The sequence below is a fragment of the Uloborus diversus genome, chromosome 4 (genome assembly GCF_026930045.1).
Source record: "Uloborus diversus isolate 005 chromosome 4, Udiv.v.3.1, whole genome shotgun sequence".
NCBI lineage: Eukaryota > Metazoa > Arthropoda > Arachnida > Araneae > Uloboridae > Uloborus > Uloborus diversus.
Genome location: NC_072734.1, coordinates 122,755,494 through 122,780,864, shown reverse-complemented (window position 1 = coordinate 122,780,864; position 25,371 = coordinate 122,755,494). Strand labels below are relative to the sequence as shown.

General features: G+C 33.4%; 1 protein-coding gene across 1 annotated transcript in view; it reads left to right on the top strand.

The window, feature by feature from the left end:
* The window catches only part of LOC129220399 (store-operated calcium entry regulator STIMATE-like), a 34,679-nt gene extending 10,755 nt beyond the window's left edge, over window positions 1-23,924 (top strand). The window contains exons 2-7 of the mRNA XM_054854813.1: window positions 11,660-11,708; window positions 13,177-13,272; window positions 14,563-14,684; window positions 16,589-16,701; window positions 20,782-20,865; window positions 23,712-23,924. Of these exons, the coding sequence (XP_054710788.1) occupies window positions 11,660-11,708; window positions 13,177-13,272; window positions 14,563-14,684; window positions 16,589-16,701; window positions 20,782-20,865; window positions 23,712-23,924 (677 nt within the window). The remainder of the gene's footprint in view (window positions 1-11,659; window positions 11,709-13,176; window positions 13,273-14,562; window positions 14,685-16,588; window positions 16,702-20,781; window positions 20,866-23,711) is intronic.
* Window positions 23,925-25,371: the final 1,447 nt, after the last annotated feature.

The window sequence follows — 25,371 nt, the reverse complement described above, 5'->3', positions numbered from 1 at the left end:
ATGTTTGATTTACATTTTCAAAGCATGAATGCACTTTTGGAGGCCTCTTTGTCTAATCACACATTTATGTATAAATCACTTATGTGCATTTATGAATCCCCTTTGGACCCCCTCTTAATCGTGACCAAGTAAATTCGTTACCGGCAGAATTATTAAAAATTTCCCTTTAAAGAAGTTTTGTTCCAATTAATAAGTCATATATTTTTGTTTTTTAAAATATACATGTATTTTTCATATCGTTGCAATGCTATGCATGATTGTTTAAAAAAATTGGGGCCTCTTAGGAACATGGTGGCCTAGGCCTAGTCAGCCTATGTGGTAATCAGGCCCTAGGCAGCCCCAGTTCAGAAATCCCCCCCCCCTCTTGGTGACGGCCCTAGCTCCCTCCACCCGCAAGCTTTAGCCCATGCGTAAAGAGGAACTGAGGCTGTGTTTTGCAAATTTGCGTTATTCTAAACATATGCGCGCAAAATTTATCTTTTGCTGTTAGTAGACAAGCCTGAAAGACTTTGCTGTTAGTTGATTGGCCCGAAGCATGACCGGCCCACCAGGCAAATGCCCGGTTGCCCGCCGGCTGTATCCGCTACTGGGTGTATTCCATGTATAACTGTGTGGATGTTCTACAACCAGGGTTGGCAAAGTTTTTGACATTATGGTAAAAACCCTGATTTTTATAAGGGTTGCCCAAATGAAATTGAACAAGTTGAATAAAAATAACACTTTTAATGTAAATCAAAAGAAATCGCTGTGGGCATTGAAACACAGGTCCCAGCGTTGCAGCAGTAGGTCAATGGCTTTGCTGTAGAAAGATCGGGGCTGATTCCCGAAAAAGTCCTGCATGGCTTCCTTCACTTTATCGTCCAAATAGAAAAGTTTCTCCTGTAATGCTCTCTTAAGTGGTCCAAAGATGTGGCAGTCACAGAGTGACAAGTCCGGACTATACAGGGAGTGCTCCAATACTCCCCAACCGAATTTGTTTTTGTCGTTTGGGTTTCCTGGATGATAGTGTGAACTGTTCCTTTACTCAGGTTGAGTTCGTCACCGATTTCACGGGTCTTAATCCTTTTATTAGCTTTGATCATTTCATTATTGAAGGCAATGGAATCATCTGTGATCGCTATGTTTGTGCTCAACCCGGTCTTGGCAGATCCCATGTCGATCTGGAGGCATTCATGGATAGCATGACTTTCCTTTTGTACCATTTCCTCTACTGCAGACAGGTTTCACCGCTGAACGTCATCTAGGATGCATAACTCATACCACTCTTTATATACTTGTGCAGTGATGTTGTAATCGAATCATTCATACTGACATAATTGCACACATCCACTTTTCATTTGGGCAACCCTTATACTATCCTGTCCAAATCCCTTGTGTCCAAAACTGCCCGAAAGTGTCTAAAACTATATTCTTAGAGAAATGTATTTTGTGAGAAAACTCCAAAAATAGAATAAAATTTATCAAAGTAATGTTTTATATTGAACATTTATTGAATGTGAGCAGTCGACTTATTTATACAGATGATTTTAATCTAGTTACATAGAAGTTGAGTTCTTAATTAAAATTTTCAGTTTGTATGCATGTTTTTTTTTTTTTTTTTTTTGATAATTGTAACTAAATTTTCCTATACTTATGCATGAGTGCAAATGAAAGCAGGGTTGGCAATGTTTTTACCATCCTGCTCAAAAGCCTTGTGTCAAAAAATGTTCAACATTACATTTTTTGAGAGACTGTATCTTGTAAGAAAATATCGAAAACAGAACAAATTCTGTCAAAGTTATATTTTTTTTTAATAATTATCCAGTGTGAACATTCACAAGTATAAATATATATATATGTAATATTTTTTTCAACTGATTTTAATCCAATTGCATAGAAGTTGACAGGGGTGCCGACTTGCAAAAATTATTGGGGGCTTAGGGGGTTGTCAAATCCTACGGAGGTCCCCCCCCCCCAAATGAAGGTCAGATTTTTGTACCTTGAAAATGCCATATTTTCTGGTGTGTATAATTTAAACAAACAGTATGTGACATGGCATTTTCAAAGTAAAACAATCTAAAAATTGGTATACAAATTTTCTGGTTCAACTAGATCGTGTCACTTGTCTTAGTAAAAGACATTTTTTTTTGTTCTATTTTATGGGGAGCCGTGCAGTGCTATAGCTATAGGCTGATATGAGGTAGAGCACTTGACTTGCATGGAAAGCACTCCCGTAGACGCTGACTTTTAAAAAGTATTGGGTGGGGGGGGGGGAGACGTACCAGGGTTTCTTGCCGTGAGAAATTTTCTAAATTTGAGATGAAAAATAGTGAGTTTTAAAGTTTTTTTAAAGTATTTTAAAGTTATATAATCAACATTAGTGCCCCAAAAACTCGACAAGCCTGACACATATTTTATGGCTTTGAAAAAAAGGAAAAAATGCATACAAACACGTTCAGTATTTCCTAAAAAATATATTTAATTTACACATGTTTTTAAGACCAGCTGTTTTTTCATTCGTGATATCAGCTAACATATTCAAGTGTAAACGCAGTCTCTCAATGTCTAGGTCATTTTTGAAAACCTCGGTTGATTTTTCATAGTTTGTTTCACCTCTGTTTGAAAACAGCAAGCACTCTTGTTCAACTGCAATGGCCTGTGTGAGTCTAGTTGATGCAAACCGCCCAATAATGCAAGATTGTACCATTTCACAAACCTCAGTGTAAAGTGCCTTGTAGTACTCCTTTGGGATTTTGAAAGTGTGCAGTAAGCTGGCTTCGTTGTTTTCATACCTCTTAGGTGTACGTTGATTCCGAGGAAGCGAATGATCATCATTTTGTGAAGGTTTTTCTTTTAAACACAATTCCCAAAGGTATTCAAAACTATCACGCCTCCCATTCAATATACGAATCAAACCATCATATATTTTTTCCAGATCAGCAACACTTAGATGAGCCTGCTGCAGTGCTGCCCACCGGTAACAGACTTGACCCATAAGTTTGCGCACTAGGACAAAGTCTAAGTGTGCTTACAGCACCGTAACGTTATCATTATTCACACCACTCGTTTTCAGTTAACCTGCTTACTACCGTAATAATTATTTGTTTTGGAACTGATGTGATATACCCCACCCTTGGCGACTTTTTCCTGTTGGCGCCAAGAAAACGATGTATGACGACATATGTCATACATCGTTCTTAGCAATGCTTTTTTAGCGCCAACAGGAAAAAATCAGATAAGTGTTGGCATAAATTAAAGTTAAGTTTAAAATCCAGAAGTTAAGATATTTAAACTAAGCCAACATTAACTGGCCGTGTAATGTCAAGTTGGAGACAAGCAAAAAACATGTTTCAGAAAAATACATTTATTAAATATGACTAGAATAACATCCCCATAAAATACACCCCCAAAATATCATAACAAAAGTGGTTCCAGAATATAAAGAAAAAATGTCACCAAGATGTCGATGCAGTCACTTGCCACTCCGAAGGATCAGGTAGAAAACGCACAAAAGGTCCGCCGAATCACACTTCAGGAATGTCCGGACTGAACAGGCAACATTACACAATACGTAGATCGGTAAACATCACAGGTAGACACGTGGAACTCACATCCCCGACATTTTAATTGGCCGGACACAACACAACAGGTTCTTCACCTGGACTCACTAATTCCAGGACTTGGAAGATTAAACATCACATACCACAAAAACCCCCGCTAGCATCGCGGGGAAAAACCCCCCACACGTGAGCCGGACTAGGCTTCACGATCAGAACCAACCACTGGGGATCGTTGAAAGAAGAAAAACGATAGAGAGATCGCTGCCACTCGCCACAATATATATGTTTTATCAACCAATGAGATTCCATGCCTCGATGACGTCACCACACAAACTTCTACTTCGACCATCACTCATTTGCATATTCCACTACCGCGAATATTCGTACTCCTCTCCATAGCACGTGCGGTCAACAAGTGGAATTAATTCGAGTCGATCAGGTGACAACTCAACTTTTCTGAATCGACACATCGAGACATGCAATCTCCGATGGTTTCAGTAAACAGTCGCCATTAATTATGGCGTGGGGGAATCGTCGATTGAAGTGTTAGTACCAACTAGTTGACAGGTTCTACTTTTACCAGACTGGGCTTAAAGTAGGTACACTTAACTTTAAATTATTTTCTTTAAATTATCGGCTGTGGACCGAGAATAAAAACTAAATAAAATAAAATAATATTTTATGCTAACAAATTCCCCCCTTCTCGGTTACACAGCACGATACACTTCAAAACGACATGAAAACTGACATATTTCAAACAACAATTAAAAAAAAATTTTTAAACACTTTTGAGAAACATTGAAAAATTTACACATTTGAATATTAAACTTTTACATTTTCATAATTACCAAAAATGAGTTTGCACATTTTTTTCAATGTACCCCGAGTCAGAGGCTTGGTAAACGTATCCGCAGGATTTTCTGCGCTTTTCACATATTTTAATTCAAATGTATTTTCCTCTACTAAGTTTCTCAAAAAATGATATCTGACATCAATATGCTTTGTTCTGGAATTTTCTATAGGGGAATTTGAAAATTCTATTGCAGCTATATTGTCACAATTAATTACAGACCCGTTAAATTTATATCCAGCTATTTCAAAATGTGATGTTTCTTCTAAAATTCTTTTTAACCACACCACCTCTTTTGCTGCTTCTGTCAAAGATATATACTCAGCTTCCATGGTGGACAATGAAACACACTTTTGTTTAAATGTTCGCCAGATAATAGGTACTTTGTCAATGTAAATAATAATTCCCCCCATCGAAATCCTATCGTCCCTATTTGCAGCATAGTCTGAGTCAGAAAAACCATTGATTTTAATTTCATTTATTGCAGATAGACTTAATTTATAATAATTTGTATATTTTAAATAACCTAAAAGTCTTAATAAACACTGCCAATGTCTTTTACCCGGATTTGCTTGAAATTGAGATAATAAATTAACTGTATATGCAATATCCGGTCTAGTTTTCCCTGCTATATAGGACAAACATCCCAATAAATTGCGATAAGGTACTTTCTCCATTTCTTTTATTTCTTGGTCCGTTTTTGGACAATCACCTAAAGACAAAATTGTACCTTTCGCTATTGGGAGGGTCGAGTATGGGTATTGATACTTTTCAAAATTTTCACAAACTGTCTTAATATAAGAATTTTGGTGTATAAAAATTCCCCCATTTATTTCTTCAAATTCTACCCCCAATAATTTTTTAGTTCTCCCTAATTCTTTAATATCGTAATGTTTTGATAAATCCTGAATTGTTTCCTGAATTATGATTTCATTTTTTCCAAAAATTATTATATCATCTACATACATCAATAAAAACACATTTCTGTTTCTTGTATAGACACAGTTACTACATTTAAATTTCAAAAAATTTAGACCTTGGAGAACCCTATCAATTTCCAGGTACCAATTTCTCCCCGATTGATGGAGACCATATAGCGATTTCTTTAGACGGCATACCCAGTCTTCTTTTCCCGGGATTACAAAACCCTGTGGTTGTCGCATATAGATTTCTTCATGCAAATCAGCATAAAGATATGCGTTTTTTACGTCTAATTGAAAATGGCTCCAACCCAGGAATATCACCAGAATTGAGAAAAACATTCTTATCAGGGAGAAACTGATAACTGGGGAGAAAACCTGAGAATACGATTCACCTGCCACCTGCCTGTTTCCCATCGCAACCAATCTGCTTTTAAATCTGGCAATTTCCCCTTTAGCATTCCTCTTCAAGTCATAGACCCACTTATTACCAAGTACTGGTTTACCAACTGGCTGGGGAACTAACTGCCACACCCCCCTTTCTTGAATCACTTTCATTTCTTCTGACATGGCTTCTTGCCAATGTTTTACTTCTGGGGTTTTCAAGCATTGATTATAGTTTTGTGGAATTAGCACTTCTGACAAATTTGCCTCTGGCTCGGGTTCCATTTGTTCCTTAGGAGAATTAAAAATATCAAACAAAGGATTATAAGGTACATTTTTACTTTTGAAATCAAATAGTTCAGGATTGTAAACAATGTTATTCTTCTTACAATATTTTTCTACATCATTGGGTGACCTTAACCTGGTTTTATTTCCCTTTTCATAGTAATAGATATCAGTACGGTCCCCTTTCTTTCTTTTTACTGCATCCCTCACCCATTCAATTTCCTCACAAGGGGTGGGAGCCTTTCTTTCATCTATCTCTTTATCTAAGAGAACTTCACTAATAGGTTTAATAAAAGAATAATCATCATCATTGTCTACATTCCCATTCAAGTTTGATTTCCCCCAAATTAAATTTTCCCTGAAGACCACATTAATAGTTTCAAAAATTTTCTTTAGCTCTGGGTCCCAAATTCTGTACCCTTTTGCTTGGGTTGCGTAGCCCACCATTATGCCTTTCTTACTTCTCGAGTCAAATTTCTTTAGGTTTTGTTTTTGCATGCCTCTGTAGGCAATACATCCAAACCTCCGGAAATGCCTTACTGAAGGCCTGTTTCCCCAGAACAGCTCAAATGGGGTTTTCCCCCTTTCTTTTAGGACTGTTCTATTCCTAACATAATTAAAGCATAAGGCGGCTTCCGCCCAAAATTCTTCCCTTAGTCCAGAGTCTTTCAGCATTGCCCTAACCCCATTCATTAATGTCAAATTGTATCTTTCTACTACCCCGTTCTGTTCGGGAGTATAAGGGTTGGTTCTTTCTATGCTGATGCCTTCTTTAATTAAGTGGGTCTCAAAATTAGAATTTGTGAATTCCCTCCCATTATCAGACCTTATGGCCAAAATTTTCTTGTTGAGGGCTCTCTCTACATGCCTCTGGTATCTAAGGAAATATCCAAAAGCTTCATCTTTTGACTTTAGAAAGTAAATAGTGGACTTCCTTGAGAAATCATCAATTATGGAAAAAATATATCTTTTCCCCCCTAGTGACTCCACCGGAAATGGCCCTGCTAGATCCATGAAAAGAAGCTCAAGTTGTCTTTTAGACCTTATCCCTGGAGTGGGCTTAAATGAACACCTTCTTTTCTTTGCAATAATACAAGGCTCACAATCTGGCCGGTTTCTACTTTTTATATTAAGTCCTTTGACACAGTTCTTCTTTTCAGTTTCCAAGATACTGTCATAATTAATATGGCAAAACCGTTCATGCCACAACTCCAGGTCTAATCCTTTGACCTCGGTTACATTTACATTTGGTGGTGAGTCACTACTTTGATTACTTAAAAATGAAGTGGGTTTTACAAAATACAATTTATCAATTAAAAATGCAGAAAAAAGTTTGATACCATCATTATTAAAAATACATATTTTACCAGGATACCACCTTAATGAAAAACCAAGACTGTCTATCCTGGATCCGGAAAGCAAATTTCGTCTAAGTGTTGGAGCATAATAGACCTCATTCAATGTGATGGTTACTAGCTTACCATCTGTTTTAATTTCGAAAACAATTTTCCCTACCCCCTCGACTTGACTATTTACATTGCCCACAGCTACTTCCATTTTTGTATTTTTAACAGGCCTCAATTCACAAAACAAGTCCCTATCTTTACAGAAATGTGCCGTGGCACCTGTATCCAGTAAAAATACTGGTATTTCCTCCTTCAAATTTGTGTTGTTGGCCTGCACTCCTGATATTTTACTGATGGTGCAAAACATTCCAGCCTTAGGGGGATTACTTTGTTTGACAAAATTACGATTACCTTTATTTTGATTAGTTGGTTTTCTGCTCCAACACCGAGCCGAAATATGCCCCTTTTTCCCACATGTGAAGCAAACTCTCGTTTCAAATTTATTTACATTTTCAACTTTCCGCCCAGTCTGGTGTTTATTCTGAACTGAAAAAGCATTAACACTTGAACTACTATTTCCAAAATTTTCATTTCCTAAAAATTTTAATCTCCCCTCTTCTGCTAAAAGTTCATCCAAAACATTTGAAAAGTTAAATTTACTTTCATCCCATCTATAAATATTTTGTACTATTCCCCTAAAATTTTGATCTAAACTACGTATTAGTTGAAATCCCTTTAATTTCTCATCCATTTTATAGCCATTCTCCTCCAACTGTCGGAGCAAACACTTCAATCGAGCTGCGAACATTCCAATAGTTTCTTTTTCATTAATTCTGCTAGAAAAAAACTCCTCCCACAATCCGGCAACACGGGCTAAAGACGGAGGTTCAAAATTCAATTTCAATGACGTCCATACAGCATATGGATCGTCTAAATCATCTATTAGTTGTTTTAACTCATCCTCTATGTTGAGGTAAATAATCGCCACTGCTTGGCCCCTCCGTTTCTTTATTTCTGCCGAAATACCTTCTTCTAATTTTGTTTGGGTTAATTCCCATAAATCTCTTTCTATCAGTACCATTTTCATATTTTTCGACCATGTTGCCCAATTGCAGGAGTTAAGTTTCTTAATGTTTCGATAGTCCCTTTCCATTATTCTGAAAACTTTTGCAAATTTGTCTCCAACCAAAATGACATTCGACCGAGCTCTGCTACCACTTTGTTGGCATAAATTAAAGTTAAGTTTAAAATCCAGAAGTTAAGATATTTAAACTAAGCCAACATTAACTGGCCGTGTAATGTCAAGTTGGAGACAAGCAAAAAACATGTTTCAGAAAAATACATTTATTAAATATGACTAGAATAACATCCCCATAAAATACACCCCCAAAATATCATAACAAAAGTGGTTCCAGAATATAAAGAAAAAATGTCACCAAGATGTCGATGCAGTCACTTGCCACTCCGAAGGATCAGGTAGAAAACGCACAAAAGGTCCGCCGAATCACACTTCAGGAATGTCCGGACTGAACAGGCAACATTACACAATACGTAGATCGGTAAACATCACAGGTAGACACGTGGAACTCACATCCCCGACATTTTAATTGGCCGGACACAACACAACAGGTTCTTCACCTGGACTCACTAATTCCAGGACTTGGAAGATTAAACATCACATACCACAAAAACCCCCGCTAGCATCGCGGGGAAAAACCCCCCACACGTGAGCCGGACTAGGCTTCACGATCAGAACCAACCACTGGGGATCGTTGAAAGAAGAAAAACGATAGAGAGATCGCTGCCACTCGCCACAATATATATGTTTTATCAACCAATGAGATTCCATGCCTCGATGACGTCACCACACAAACTTCTACTTCGACCATCACTCATTTGCATATTCCACTACCGCGAATATTCGTACTCCTCTCCATAGCACGTGCGGTCAACAAGTGGAATTAATTCGAGTCGATCAGGTGACAACTCAACTTTTCTGAATCGACACATCGAGACATGCAATCTCCGATGGTTTCAGTAAACAGTCGCCATTAATTATGGCGTGGGGGAATCGTCGATTGAAGTGTTAGTACCAACTAGTTGACAGGTTCTACTTTTACCAGACTGGGCTTAAAGTAGGTACACTTAACTTTAAATTATTTTCTTTAAATTATCGGCTGTGGACCGAGAATAAAAACTAAATAAAATAAAATAATATTTTATGCTAACAATAAGAAAACATGATCAAAGCACTTCAGAACACAATATATATAAAAACAACATAAAAGCACAACAAAAAGCATCACGAATATATGCTTCAAAAATGTACAGGGCCGAGGTTTTTTGTAAACATATTAAAATACAATGAAATAAATTATTGTATTAATTACAAGTCAAAATTAATGCATTAATTTTTTTTTCATCATTTCTCCGGGATACGAGCCCTCGGTCTCATAGTACTTTCGTAATGAGACCTCGGCTCGCCGGCCCTGCCTCGGTCTCATTACGAAAGTACTATGAGACCTCTGGCTCGCCAGGACCTCGCTCCGCTCGGTCCGTTATCCCTCCGACTGTTAATATACATTACGGTCGGAGTATGATCACAGTTATGTATACTACAAGAACCCCTGAAGGATTTGTAAAAACAAAGAATTTTGGAAGTGAGAGGTTTTTTTTTAATTCTAAAATAAAGAACTTACCTTTTTATATGGTATAAATATTCACTCAGTCTAAAACAATACATCATATGACAATGGCACGTTACAGATACACACCATGTTGGAGTTAACTTTTAATTAACCTTCAAGTTTGAAGAAACTGGCATTTTCTAATGTTTTTACTTCAAAACACAACTACTGAATTTAAACTAACACAAAATAAGCATTCCTGTAAGGTATATTGCACGAAACAACACCACGTCGTAAAATCCCCCTAAGAGCGGAACATATGTGCACCTACTTCCACGGACACACGTGCGAAAAGAATTAGTTCACATCTGTTCATCTGTACTTCCCAGGTATATTCTGCAGGGTTACTAGGGCTACCGGAAAAAGTTTTATCGCCAACGTTGGCGATTTTCGAAATGAGCTAAAAATTCTATCCTCGCCAAGGGGGGGGGGGGTATATCACATCTGGTACCTTTGTTTTAACTCTATACTCAATGTATTTTACGAAGTAAACTCTTCAAACAAGGAAAATAAAAGATAAATTTGTGAGTTTAGAAAGCATAATATAACTAATAATTTTCATGATTTTTTGGAGGGGCTCTGCCCCCTCGAAAATATTTTTGAGGGGGCTTGGGCCCCCTTAGGCCTCATGGAGTCGGCGCCACTGGAAGTTGAATTCTCCATTAAAAAATCGGATTTTTCAACATTTATGCATATGTTCAAAATATAGGGCAGTTAATTGACTTAAATTCAAAAAAAAAAAAAACTATTTTTTAACCAACTTCAAAAAGGAGGCGGTTATCAGTTCATACCGTATGTATGTTTTTTTTTTTTTGTTTGTCCACTCATAGCGTCTCACCTAGTGAACCGATTTTGATGATTCTTTTTTTGATGGATAGGGGATGGCTCAACTTAGGTCCCATTACTTTGTTTGACCATATTTGTTCTTTAGAAAAAAAGTTATGGGCAAAAAACAGTACATTTTATGCAATTTCCCTATTAAATGATTAAAATGATATTGTAGCGAAGTTCGCACTTTTCATCCGTGGATAAGGGTAGCTCAGTGGTAGAATTCTCGCATCCCACACGAGCGACCCGGGTTCAAATCCCGACTAGGACAAAGTGAATTTTACTAAAATTTCGTTTCTACTGTTTCCCGTATTTTCTCGAATGTTCTATTAATTTCTGTATCTTTCCAAGTCTGGAAAGTTCCGCACTTTCTCAAGTTGTATATAAGGAGATGTAACGTTCATTTCTCGAGTTGAGCCTAACGAGTATTCGCTTCATCTGGCTTTCACATTGTCTTCGCTATCTTCATCTACTCGACAATATGAAACTCATTGTTATAAAAGTTTGGTGCCATATAATAATAATAGTAATTGTAATGATAATTTTGAATAAAGGCTTTTCTAAAGCAATACAGTGATATAGGGCCAAACTTCTTACTAGGTAACTTCTTACTTTTACTGAAATATCTACATTTACACTAAAAAAAATGAAATAAAAAAATTTTGAAAAAAAAAATAGAACCGACTTCAAAATTGCTCTAAAAAGTGAAAAATAATTTTATTCTTTAAACACCATCGATAATACTTTTAAACATAATTTTTCAATATTTTAAATAATTTTTCTTTTTGCTATGTTTTTAATGTTTGATTTTATATTTTAGTGAAAAGGTTTTGTGAACCTAGGAGACAAAGAAGGCCTTGGCTAATATGGTTAGTAAAGGAATTTATTGTATATTATGCATGATCATTTGGTCAAATGTGCTTATTAAAAAAAAAAAAAAAACCTCCCTTTAGTTAACTTTTCAATGTTATTTATAAAACTTATCTATATCTATAGAACTTTGTCATTGGAGGATTTATCATAGGTAAAATTTGGAAAAAATGTTAATTTTCCAGGAAACAGCAAAGATTTATGACATTCTGTAATAATGATTTCCCTTTTACTTTAAAATCTTAAACATGTATAAAAGATATTCAGTAGATTACCGGCCTTTAGCCAGGGCTGAAGCAGAAATACATGAAATACACCGCCAGCTCAGTCATTTCCAGCCGAGGACTGCAGTTTCGTGCTTATTAGCACTCATCAGCCCGGCATAGGAAAGTGACTGAGCTGGAGATGGAAAACCTCTTATGGAAGCCAAGAGGGCCAAACAAACTGGTAGCTAATGTAGAATTAGCACAGACCAGCCGAGTGACCGAAGCAATGGTTCGGTTCAACTCGAAAATTGATGGCAAGGCATGGTATATTCAGTAGCACGAAACTGCAGTCCTCGGCTGGAAATGACTGAGCTGGCGGTGTATTTCATGTATGTATAAAAGATGTTTTTTGTGTGCATGTACGTTGTATGTGGGTCGGCTTGTGGCGTGATGGTTAGGCGCTGGCCTTCTATGCCTGTGGGCTCAGGTTCTAACCTGGGGTAGCCATTTGATAGATTTTTGAGATGCAGAAAATCATCAGCGCCCATGTCATATGATTATGGGGCATGTAAAGTTTCCTTGGGTATTCGTTTGGCTTAGAATTCCCTCGGCAAAATTACATTCCTAGTGCAATTTCGTATCAAAGAGAGCCCAGGTGCCTCCATCTGGTGGAAACTGGGCATCCAAATAACCCGTGCCATTGACATCTGTGCCTTAATGATGGCACATGAAAGACTGGATACCGTATCAGGGGATTGCACTAGGTCTGCTAAAGGCTAAATAGTCTTAAAACGCAGCCCCCATTAGTAGAAGAAAAAAATGTTGTATGTGCTGTGTTCTGGTAAATCTATCACAGTAAATCTATCACATGGATACTTATCCATGCCCACGTACTTTCAATATTTCTTATCCCTTTAGATAAGAAAATGTTTATACACATTTGGGGGAAATCCCCCCTCCCGTGAAAATCCTGCATATGTCACTGCGTTAAGATCAATTTTACTTCTATGGAGGAACGAGCATGAACAATCTGCACTCAGATAATCAAATTATACTGTACTTCAATAGGGTTGTAATTATTGAAATTAAAGGCAGAAAAGGTTGTTACTGCAGTGCTGTGAATAGTTTAATTTAATCTTCTTTGGGAGTTAGCAAATTCACCAAGATCCTCGTAGTTATACAAAGGGCCTATTGCTGATCATCACTTCTGTATTTTTATTTGCATAAATTTATATGAATATTAATAAAATGATAATTTCAGGTTTTATGATACGTCTAAACAAGGAATGGGAGCCCTGGTTATTCATTTTGCTAACGTATTTTTAGCTGAATTTTTCCAAGGAGATCCTTGCACTTGGTAAATTTATAAATACTATGCATATTTTCTGTTTGAAAAAAAAAAAGACTGCATATATATATTGTAGTGAATATGAAATGTATATTAATTAAAACATTTCAATTAGAGACTTAAGTATAAACTTCAATCAACTAAAATCATACATGGAAAGAACACCAAACACTACTTTGCAAGAACAATATTTAAACAAAGAATCACAGTCCCTACTCCAAGAAGAACAAAATCTGTGTTAGAAAATATGCTAACAATGATACCACATATATGTCCATAATAATGCGTAAGTAATCAAGTGTCTTTCTTTTAGCAGTTCTCGGACAAATGTATCATACTTATCTACTTACTAGCCATCATATTTAATCTGGAGCAATCCTACTCACAGGTTTTTGCACTTTAAGTCCAAAAATTTAAAATTTGATCTGTAATTTTTTTTTACTTAGTGCTCAAAAGAGAAGGATTTTCAGAACTAAAATTGCTGTTCCTAGTACAGTAAACTCCCGATTAACATCGAGTCAATCAACAATCAGAAACATATATTCTCGCAGTAAAAAGCACAAATACCAATGGCTGTAAATTTAAACTCAGTTGTATTTGTGTCATTTATTTTATTTTTTGTACTTTCTTCATTGCAAAGACACTTTTAAACTTTATTGATGTGAAGTTCTGTTGTGCAAAAATACAAAACATTTTAACTGTACTGTATATATTTTCACTGTTTAAAGAAAGTATTATGCATCAATACATCATCTTAGTTTTTTGAGGAAGAACAATTTTTACCTTTTTTGTCTCTGATTTTAGCCTTTTTGCCAGTTAAACGTGATTTTTATTATCTGCGGCACCTGCGTCACCCAATTCCGCGGATAAGCAGGAGTTTACTGTATATGGATATATTTATCTATGGAATAAGAATGTCTTCCATAAGAAAATTCTAGTTGCACCTCGAGGGTTCAGCCTTTTTTATTTTGTTTTGTTTGATTTTCATATATTCAAGACCATTTCACTGCTCCCAATAAATAAAACGAAAATAAGAATAAGTGCACCATTAATAATAGAACAAAGTATTTCCATGTAAACAATAGTTTAACTTATTTACCAATGTTTCAGAGAATTCTTTTTTTACGACTTTTTAATAATGTCTTCTTCTTTCTTTTTTTTTTTTTTTTTTTTTTTGAATTAATAATTTGAGTTGTTCATCTCCATCAAACAGTTTAAATTGTATGCATTGTAACAGGTAAAATATTCAAAATAACTTTGTTTTTCCCATTAGTAAAATTAATTCGATCCATTTTTCAGGTACATTGTTAGTTTCTTGCTAGATTCATCTATTGGTCTTCTTATTATTTTCATTGGTATTCGTCTCACACAACATATCTCAAGAAGAAAAGGGTGGGATCACTTAGTTTTTGGTGAATATGGTAAGATGTTTTTCCCCCCTTTCTCTGTGTGTGTGACTTTCAAACTCTGACATTTGCAAAAAATTTTAGTATGTTCTTACGTATTTTTTTATATTTGTATGAATTATGAAAAAGAGTGCCTCTCTCTATTATTAAGTCACAGTAAACCTGGGATATCTAAAGCTTTTAAAAATTGCAATACATATCTATTTTTTTTTCTTATATTTTATTTATCTTTTTAAGCAGATTTTTCAAACCTAATTGATAGTATAGAACTAGCATATATAAGAAGTTCATAACATTTTGAGTTCTGTTTCTAAAAATTTTGGGCTGACAACATCATGCTTGCCAACTCTTCTGTTTTTAATGGGAGACTCCCGTTTTTTACGTCGATTTCCCGTTTTAAACCCATTTTTCTCCCTTTTTTTCAATCAATCATCAAAAAGTTTCAGTTTCTTCTCAATAGATGGCGCCCATTTCTAGTCATCCATCAATGCCAGGGGAAAGTAGAACTCCATATTGTGCAGAAGAATAAGGGCTGAAACCAATTTTTCCTCAGGAGTAGGAATTCTATGACAATTAGGCTAGAGAAGGCCAAAATTGGTTTTCTGCACCAACTTGCAACAAAACTACATTATGTGCCATCCTGCGCCATTTTTTCCTAAGCACAATATGTAGGAATGCCAGAAAAGAGTACAACTTCAATACTCCATTTTCCCTGTTTTTATTTGTATGCTGCAAAAATTGGAATTTTTTTTTTTTGGAAAATCTGACAATTTCCGAATTTTATTCTTTTTTCGAACTTTATTTTTTAGTTGGTGCTGAATTTATTTTGCACTAGAGGAATTGGCTTCTTGAATTGCTTTTAATTTGTCCAATTAATAACTCATTTTGTAAAATTTTATTTTTTGAAACTTTCCACATTGCATGTTCAACGAAGCACGTGCTTTGCCGAAAATTGCAGCTGATTTCAATTTTTTTGCATCTTGAAAATATTTGAATTATTTTGAAAGTTGGTCAGCATGTGCTACACAACACCTACTTATTTTACATTTTATTTCAATATATTTTTCTGTATTTTCCCCGGATTTTTGTAGTTAAATTTTTGTAGTTACTTTTAAAGAGAAATTGGGGAATATACCAAATTTTAAGCAAATGCATTCTTTATTATTTGATTTTTCATTCGCAGTATTTTTTACATTTGTTGTATTTGTACTAATTAGCTCAAATGTTAGAAGAATTCCTATTTTATATCAAACTTAATATTCACAGCATTTAAAAGCAGAATATAATAATATCGATGTGAAATATGTCACTGGTGAATCATCTATGTATGTTTTGTGAAATCTCCTGCTTTTTTTCTTCAAAGGTTGGCAAGTATGCCACATATTCTAAAACTAAAAAATTATTTGAAGAAAAAAAACTTTTAAATTGGTTTTTATCAATGATTTGAATAAATATGCATATTTGAAGAGTTTTACAGGGGGGCGGGGGGGGGGGGGTTCCTCATAGTTTCAGAAAATTTCTTCAGAAAATTTTACTTGAGAACACTATCACCCCTGGATATAGGGCTTCAAATACTTTATCAAAAGGGCCACTGTAACCCCTTTGTGTCTTGCTCCGTGAGTTTTGTTACATTTGCATCAGGTAGCACAGTGTTGTATTGAATGTTATTTCATTACTTGTTTTAAAGCTATGAAGTAGGGATCAAACACTGTCCAAAGATGAAGTACTGTCTTATACAAGTCACTTACAGAATGCCAATATTTTTGCAATTAGAACGTAGGAATTTCCCAAGTGTAAAATTCAAGATTTTCTACAAAGTTGTTTGGTTTATAAAGAATTGTAAAAATATCTGTGTTTATCATATTGTTTACTTTGAATAGCAAAAAATAAAAGCTCTCAAATTTGTTTCTTTATTTCAGGAAAAGCTCCTTATGTTTATGCATGGTTATCTCAATGTGCTGTATATATTGCTCTCATGCTTATTGAGAAAATACTCATTACCCTTCTTATACAATTGAAGTTTTGGGATCAGGTAATTAATTTGTTTTATAAATTATTTTATAATAGAGCAAAAGCAAATGTATGTGTGCTTAAATATTTTCAGACAATTTTTATCATGACAGATTATTATTGTTATTAGTTCCTCAGATTTGTTTTCATATCATTGTTCATGAATTTTCTTAAATTGCTCTTTTGTTTAAAAGATGAATCCAAAAATTGCAATATTTTCACTGGAATTTCAATTAAAGTTTCAAAAATGTTCATTAAATGTTATTTTAATCTCAAAATTGGATTTATATTTCATTGGCAAATGAAAAAAACTTGATTTTGCTCAATATCATGAAACGAAATGCTTAAAACATGTTTTTAAGCTGACACTTTGAAAGAAAACAAACTTAAGTATATATTATGTACACACATATTATATATACTGTCAGCCCCTCTTAATCGGGTAACGGATAAACGAATACCCTGCTGATACAAATAAAATCTCCCAGAACCGAATATTTCCCCCATAGGTGTAATGTTAGAGATCCCCGCTTAATCGAATAATTTCCCTGGTTAATCAAATAATAGTGATCAGCTTTCGCATATATTTTGCTGAGAAAAATTTTTGAATACGTTTAAAATGAATTAAATATAAGAGCAATTATTGACCTAAAAAGTTAAAATAGTATTTTTTGTCAAACAACAGGCGGGAAAAATAACATTCATATTCCATCAAAGCATTTCCACTATATTCTATCTAGTTTCTTTTATTGTTGCCATTACCAACAGACAGTCGATAAATTAAAAAACACAAGGAAATATAAACATAACTAACGATAAGAAATCGAGTGAATTACTTAAAATACAGTAATTGAAGTTAGAAAAGTGTTCTCAAAATACTTTAAGCAAAGAACTCACTATTGTGAACTTTCTCCATAACATATGAACTGAATAAAGGTGTGGAAACAAAGATTTAATACCTCAAGTTGTAAGTTAAATATTTATAATTTTCATACGTGCTTTTTTTATTATAGTATATACTTAATTTTTATACTTTTTTTTTATTACTTAGCTTATTTAAAATGCTTTTGAAGGAAAAAAAAATTATTCTATTACTTGGATATTGATTTATTATTCCGTTTTAAGACAAAAGTTGTTAACCAGGAAAGGTAGAAAAAACTTCCCCACTTAATCGAACAATATTTCTAGGAACCAGTGGTATTCGTTTAAGCAGGGCCGACAGTATATATATAATATATATTTTTTTGAGTTTTGGGATCAGGTAGTTAATTTGTCTTTGTAGATGCCTATTTTGTCCATCCACTTTCTTGTGAAATATCAAATAAAACAATTTTACTTATTTGTGACAGATTCTTCAGAATGTGGATTTATTTTTGCAGATATTTTATTGCACAAAATGTGTACCAAACATTCTTTATGGAATTACATTGCTGTGTCTGCAATGTTTTCACACTTTTTAAAAAAAAAACTATTAATTACTTAAAAATTTATTTGATCAGTGAGAAATTGCTTTTGTATAGTTTTACACAATAATGCTTTCGTTTCTTCTCCAACTAAATTATGTCTGAGCTCCACTATTGTTTCATTAATGTATGAATGAAATTTTAACTATGAAAGATGGAAGCAAATTTACATTATTCAAAATTGTATGTCCATTTCTATCAGAATAAATAATTTTAGCACATTTTACTGATATAAACCATTGTGCTGAGTGATGTCCAAACTTCATTCTTACATGTTCTGCTATTAACCTAAAAGTTATTGCTTATACAGTTTTTGAAATCATATCCTATACTATGAGGTGAAATATTGATGTTTTTTAAATTGTGTTTAAGACTCAATAATTAAAGGAGTTTGCTCAATGTTGAAACATTGTCATGGCATGTTTATTGGCTGGTTGAATAAAGGTTCTTTTATAGTGTCATTATAGCTAAAAATACTCTATAATATAACTACCAAATTTTCTATTTTTATGAAAATAAAAAAGATATAGATATTTTTTTCCCCAAAAGTAAAACTCTGTATCTACCCCCGTTTAGTTATGAAGATTTTTATTCCATTTTCTGCCCAATTCAGGTTAAAATCTTGAGCCTGTGTTAACGATAAGGGAGTGATATACTTGATGCAAAAAAAAAAAAAAAAAAAAATCTAATAGCTTTTATTTTAATTGCTTGTTTTAACTTTTTAAAGGTGTCTGTCTGTTGTAACTTTTTTTGTTTTGAGTTGATACTTTTAAGTCAGAAAACAACCATTTTTAAGTATCTTTTTTTTTAATGATTTTTATGAGGAAACCCTTGAACAGATCTTTGACATTGTTATCCTTTTATGTAGTTCACTAGTTGATGTACATAAATTTATGTACCTTTTAAACTTTTAATTTTGTAAATATCACTGCACTGCTGGAAAAACATACTATTCTGTTGAGAAATTGATATTCTTAAAAGAGGAAGTGGGTCATTAAAACAAAGTCACAAAATTTCTTTTCTGAAATTTTGAAGATGCCTGAATTTTAAGAGCCATCCAAGTGGTAAGCTTGAGATAAAGTTCATGGATTTGATAATTTAATCTGTGCAGGGAAGCAACAAAGAATTAAGGTTGACAATCCAAGGAAAACAGTGAGAGGGAAAATCGAAAAATGTATCTATCTTTATTATTGAAGTTTAACAAGAAGTTCCGTCTAGAACTAGACGAGCCTACTTTCCCGTATACCCATACTACTTTCTAGTACCTGATCAATATTCTCAAAAATAGCTAAAATGGCAAATTTTTTCAAACATATTTTTTTTTAATATTTTAAGCTGATTTCTAGGAATAAAATATTCCTTACTTTTCTTCAAAAAAACGAACAAATAAAAAAGCAGCACCTTTTAAACAAAGCAGCTAATACACTTCTTTCCATTAAAAAAATTTTTTAACAGCTTTCAAAACGAAAAAATAATAAGTTCATTAAAATAAATACATCATATTAAAAAAAAATCGTTTCTTTTTCCCCTGTTGCCGAAAATAATTTTTTAAACGAATTAATGCACTTACCAAAATAAAAAAAAACAATAAAATGTCAACTTAAAGAAATAATTTTCATTGTCAAAAAAAAAAAAAATCGTCTGCGCATATTTTTTGAGTTTATTCACCGAAAACTAAATACCTAAATTAAAACTTTATCGTGAAAATAAAAACAAATCATATCAACAATAATTATTTCACAGTTAAAACCACAGCAGCGGAGTCGGAGTCAATCTCATTTTGGGATAAAAGAGTCGGAGTCGAATATCCAAGAATCGGAGTCAGTCATTTCTCCTCCGTGTATAAATGTTTGCCAAAGCTACGAAGTCAGAGTCTAAGTCGGGGAGTCGGAGTCCGATTTTTTGTCGGGAAAAGGAGTCGGAGTCGGTGTCAGGTCCCCCTAAATTCTCGGAGTCGGAGTTGGGAGTAGGTCGTCAAGAGCTATTTCCAACAAAGTTTGTTTGAAGTAAATCCGCCTTCAAGTACGGAATCTACATTGACTTTCAGTTTCCCCGTAGGCGCTAATGTTAAGGGATTTGAACTGTTCAAAATTGAACGGAAAATTGTTCAAATCAAAATGATATCTTATATACAAGTTTTTTATCAAAAGCTTTTTCCTACAAAGTTTGTTTGAAGCAAATTCGCCTCACAGTTCGGCATTGCTTTGAATTTCCCCGTAGGCGCTAATGTTAAGTTTTATTGAACTGTTCAAAATTGAACAAAAAATAGTTCAAATCAAAAAGTGAAATATGGGAATGAGGTGTCCTCGCCGAGATCTTTCGAACAAAAAAAAGTTTGTTCGAATCGGACTATTCATTCAAAAGTTATTAGGGGGGGGACAGACAGACAGACAGACAGACAGACCGACAGACATTTTTCCCCATCTCAATACCCTACTTTCCAATTTTTAATTTTTCAATATTTATTTAATTATTTTATTTATTTTTGACTTTTTTTTTGTTTTTCACGATATTTTTAAGATGCATTAAGCCTTCTTTCATGCTTTTTTCTTCTTTTTCTGACTTTTACTGGGAAAGTAGGCTAAAAATTGGTCTGAATGTAACAATTACTGTGTCAATTAAATTGTGGAATTTTACAGGTGAGAAAAATAATCATGTCTCCTATCACCGATCCTAAAGTAGAAGTAGCGATTGTGGTCCTTATTATACCTTTCATTATAAATGTAAGTAAGTTAATGAAGTAATATAAAATATAGATGTATTTGGTTAACATTATTACACACTACATGGTCATCAAAATAGAACAAATCCAGTTGATGCTCGATTTTTACGAACTGTTAATTTGTGAGCATTCACAATGTTTGGAGCTATTTGTTAGTCTCGAAAAATCAGTTTAAACAATGCAATTTTTCTTTCTATTTTATGAGCTGTAAATGGCAAAAATCTCTCTTTTTTTTCAAACTTATAGATTATTCTACGTCAAATCACCCAAATTAAAAAGTCGACCATACTGTCATGTCTCTGATCTTGTCCATTATTTTTTTATGAATAGATATCTATGAGAAAAGCTCAAATTAATTGTTTTAGATTTTTTTTGAATAAAAACTAAGCTTTAGAGAATTTTTTCTAAAATTTAATTTTTGATTGCTTTTCGGAGTCGCCTTTATGGTATGAATTTAGAAAAATCTCCCTAATTTCTGCAATGCTAACAAATGTGATGTCTGTATGCTACTGCAATTCATATAACTAGATGTTCATGAAATGTTCAAATTGTTTATTTATTTAATGTAAAAAATTTTTTTATTATTTATTTATTTTTTTGAAAAATTCTTTTAGAAAATCACGATTGTCAGGACCCGCACTAAACATTCGCGTCTGTGCCGAATGCAATAAAAACATAAATTCAGCAAAACAAACTGTAATTTGGCAAAAAGGAAATTCTCTAAAAATTCCACAGAGGAAAAAAAAAACCCTCAAAATTGTTATAAATCCTGCTGGAGAAAATAAAACCTGCCAAACAATTCTTATTTCTCTTAAGTGTAAGTGTATGCTATGTTGCGTCTTTGAAACATAAGCAGCAAGTGTTTGCATTTTTACTTTCTAAAATTATACTTTGGTCATTTGATAGTTGTTTAGCTAAGACTTTTGAAATTTGGCTAATATTTTAAATATTTGGCTAATTTACTGGCTAACAATTTGAAAATCCTAGTGTGAGCGCTGATTGTTATGTATATATTATTATTTAAATTCTGCGAATTTTCAACCTTTAATATATTCACATTAAAAATATTTTAAAAAGTTGCTTGTTAATATTTTTGATTAATATTTATTTGATTGTTTTTAGCATAAACTTTCCTGATCGGAAGAGACAAAAATCTTAAAAAGTAAATTTAAGACAAAAAACATACAAGCACTAGCCCAGCCAGAACTTGAAAGGCGTTAGAGTCTTACCAGTCTTTAAATATATTCCCCTTATTAGGATCGGCAATGTGTGCTAACACTGAGGGCTCTTTGTGTTGACCCCCAAATCTGTGTGCGATACCCTGTAAGTAGGGATTGCAATACCGGACCAGAAATTCAATACCGGTATTCAGTATTTTTAAAATGTGATACCAGAATACCAGTATTTGAAATTTCTCAAAAATGCTTGAAACTATATTGTTTCGTTGTCACATGTCATAATTTTATACAAAAATTGCATTTTTTATGGAAACGTATAGTGAACAAATATAAAATGAGAGGGAACAAATGCCCTTATAAAAAATCAATAATATTAAACAAAAATGCATCTTTTGAATTGTCTCTAAGCCTGAAACTCATTTTAGTGCTCAACTTGTTGAAAATACTCTTCCTGAATTCACGAAGGTGGGTGGTACTGTTAATAAAGCGTGATACATTTCCTCTAATTGTTTAGAAGTCCTTCATCTTCAAATAATTTGGTCTTTTGCATGTTATTTTTGGATAAATCTTTTTGTGTGTGAGTGTGTGTTTCTTTTGTTGTGTGTATTTTTATTTATTTTTTTTAATTTATAGCTAGTTGTTTTTTCTTTCGGAGAGACGATATTGTCCTAATATTAACATCATTTTCTCTTGAGCAAAAGATGTTTGTGTTTGCTTTTCATGCGCCCTTTTTTTTAAATTTACGATCAACTGGACTATAAATTTGATCTTGTTAGTTTATCTTATTTGTTTTTACTTTCTTTTCAAATACCTTGGCAATTATAACTACGTAAACATCTCAAAATATGTTTCAATTGATTATGCTTTACCTATATTAAAATTTTCAATTCTAAATGTTATCTTGCCATGTATAAAGCCAGATACAGGACACCAATCAATACCGGTGACAATAAATTACCATTTGTTATGCTAACAAGAAAAATTTTTTGTCAAAATTTAGCACAGTTAAGACAAATAATTAAAAAAGATCATTAAGTATTACTGCAATTGAGGGTTGGAATAAATTGTTCATAGGACAACTGCTTTCTTCATTACAATCGAAATGAAATTTTACAAAAGGGAAAGTGAATGATCCTAGAAATGAAGAAAATAAAAACACTGTGTACGAAAATGCGATTCATCGCACCATCTAGTAATGACAATATCATTTTGCAACCTTTCTGATATTTTTGGTTAAGGATATTCTATTAGTTTGTGGTTTTGAAGCCAAATTTTTACATCAATAGATTGAATTTGGTACTGTACGATGGAAAAAAATGTACATCTAAAATATAAGTAGATTTATAATAAATTAAATTAAAAATTCTTTAATTGAAACTTATTACTTTAAGCTAGTACCGAAAATACCGGTATTTTACCCCAGCAAATACTGGTATTACAAAATTGTAAAATTGCTCAAAATACCAGTATTCGGTATACTAGTATTGCAATCACTACCTGCAAGTAATAAGAAAGTACAATGTAGAATTAACTTTTTATGTATGTCAAATTTATGAAGTATTTCTTTTGAAGGTGGTAGTTCTAATGCATGTTTGTGCAGATTTTGTAGTTTCTTATATATTTGGGCTAATATTGAGTTATAATAAAAGTTGAAATTACTTATTTCCAGGTTTTTATGTTTTGGGTTGTTGACAACTTCCTAATGCAGAAGCATGGACGTTGGAAGCAGTCAGTCATAAATGGTAAAGTAAAGATCCATTACGAAAGGAGTGATCAAGAGTCTTGTTCAGAATCTGAAATTTTATTATCAGGCGAAGATGACCCTTTAGCAGTTGAAGTCAACTGCCAGCAAAGACATCCAATGCTCATCTCGGTCTCCTGAGTTGTCTGGTATTTCATAACCTTCTGAGATGACCTACATAGCTTGTTGCATTTCCGAAATCATTCCATCTTGAGTTTTGAAATTGAAGTCAAAGCCGATGATAAAGAATTTATATCCTCTGCAAAGCAAGAATAGTTAATATTGATAGTTTAATTGTAAAAGGTAAAAAACAATCTTAACCAAATCAATACCTGAACACGATCCTAGGTTTCCAGAGGTCAGGAAATTCTCAAAAGAGTCACAAAAATTTTGCACCTGTATTTTTTTTTATTTTTTAAAACCTTTGTTGTCGCATAAGAAAGAAATTGTAGTTTTTGTAAATATCTATTGCATAGCTTTACAAGAATCAAGTTATTATAATACAAGCAAATTATCCTTATAAAGCTGTACAATGAATGTTTACAAAAATTGAGAAGGTTTCTTTTTTATGATTACAAAGTTTTTTTTTAAATTAGTCCCGAAAAAGTACCAAAAAGAGCACTAAATTTCACTTTTGAGATTGCGTGGACACCCTGTCATCAAACCTCTAAACTCATATTTCCAAAATTCAAATGCTGTGTATTCTGTTATTTAAAGCTTGGTTTTTAACCATAAAAAAAGCAAAATTGCTTCAAAAAATCTTCTCCAATTCATCACTTCTAATTTGAAGTTCAAAGTTTCCTCCTTATACTTTATTCACTTCATTAAGCAACTGCTTTTAGATAACTCCCACTTGAAAACTTTTTTCTTTTCAGTCAGCAATTATTTTCTTGTTTTCAGTTTCCAGTATTACTCTTAATTGATAATCTTCAGTAAAACTCTTCCTTTTTATTTATTTAAATATCCTGAAGAACTCCTAACTTTTAGCCAGATTTTGGCATGATTACAGAACAGAAAATTCACTAATATCCTAAAGACTATTTTTATAACTTTTAATCTAAATTTTTTGTGATGTCATGCTTGTTAAAAAAGTCTTCAGTTCTCTTGCTTAACCATTGTTTTCCAAAATAGGTTTCTTTCCAAACAAAATTCCATGCTGTCTTGCGACTATCGTCTGGAACGAGAAATGAGATGCTATTTTATTAGGAATAGTTAGTTAAAAAAAAATTCAGAAATAAATTACAAAATTCATATCTTGATAAATTTGTCAAAGGTTCAGTTGAAACCTTTGAATTATTGGTAGTTTAATTTGTGGAAAGTTCCCTCAACCTTCTCAAGTGTTTGGGACCCAGTAAAATTTTACAGGAATATTCAACTTATAAGGGTCTGAGTTATCAAGAGTTGACTGTATTTAGCTTTGGAATCCTGTTTCACAACCAAAGATCATAATTTATAAGCAAAAAAGAAATATTTCAGAATTGTAAAAAATAGATTCTTTATGTTCTTATTTCAACTGAAACTAGAAAATCACTCAACAAGATATGAGGGGTAAAAAATTGCTTCTGCATTTAAACGAAGCAATTGCTTG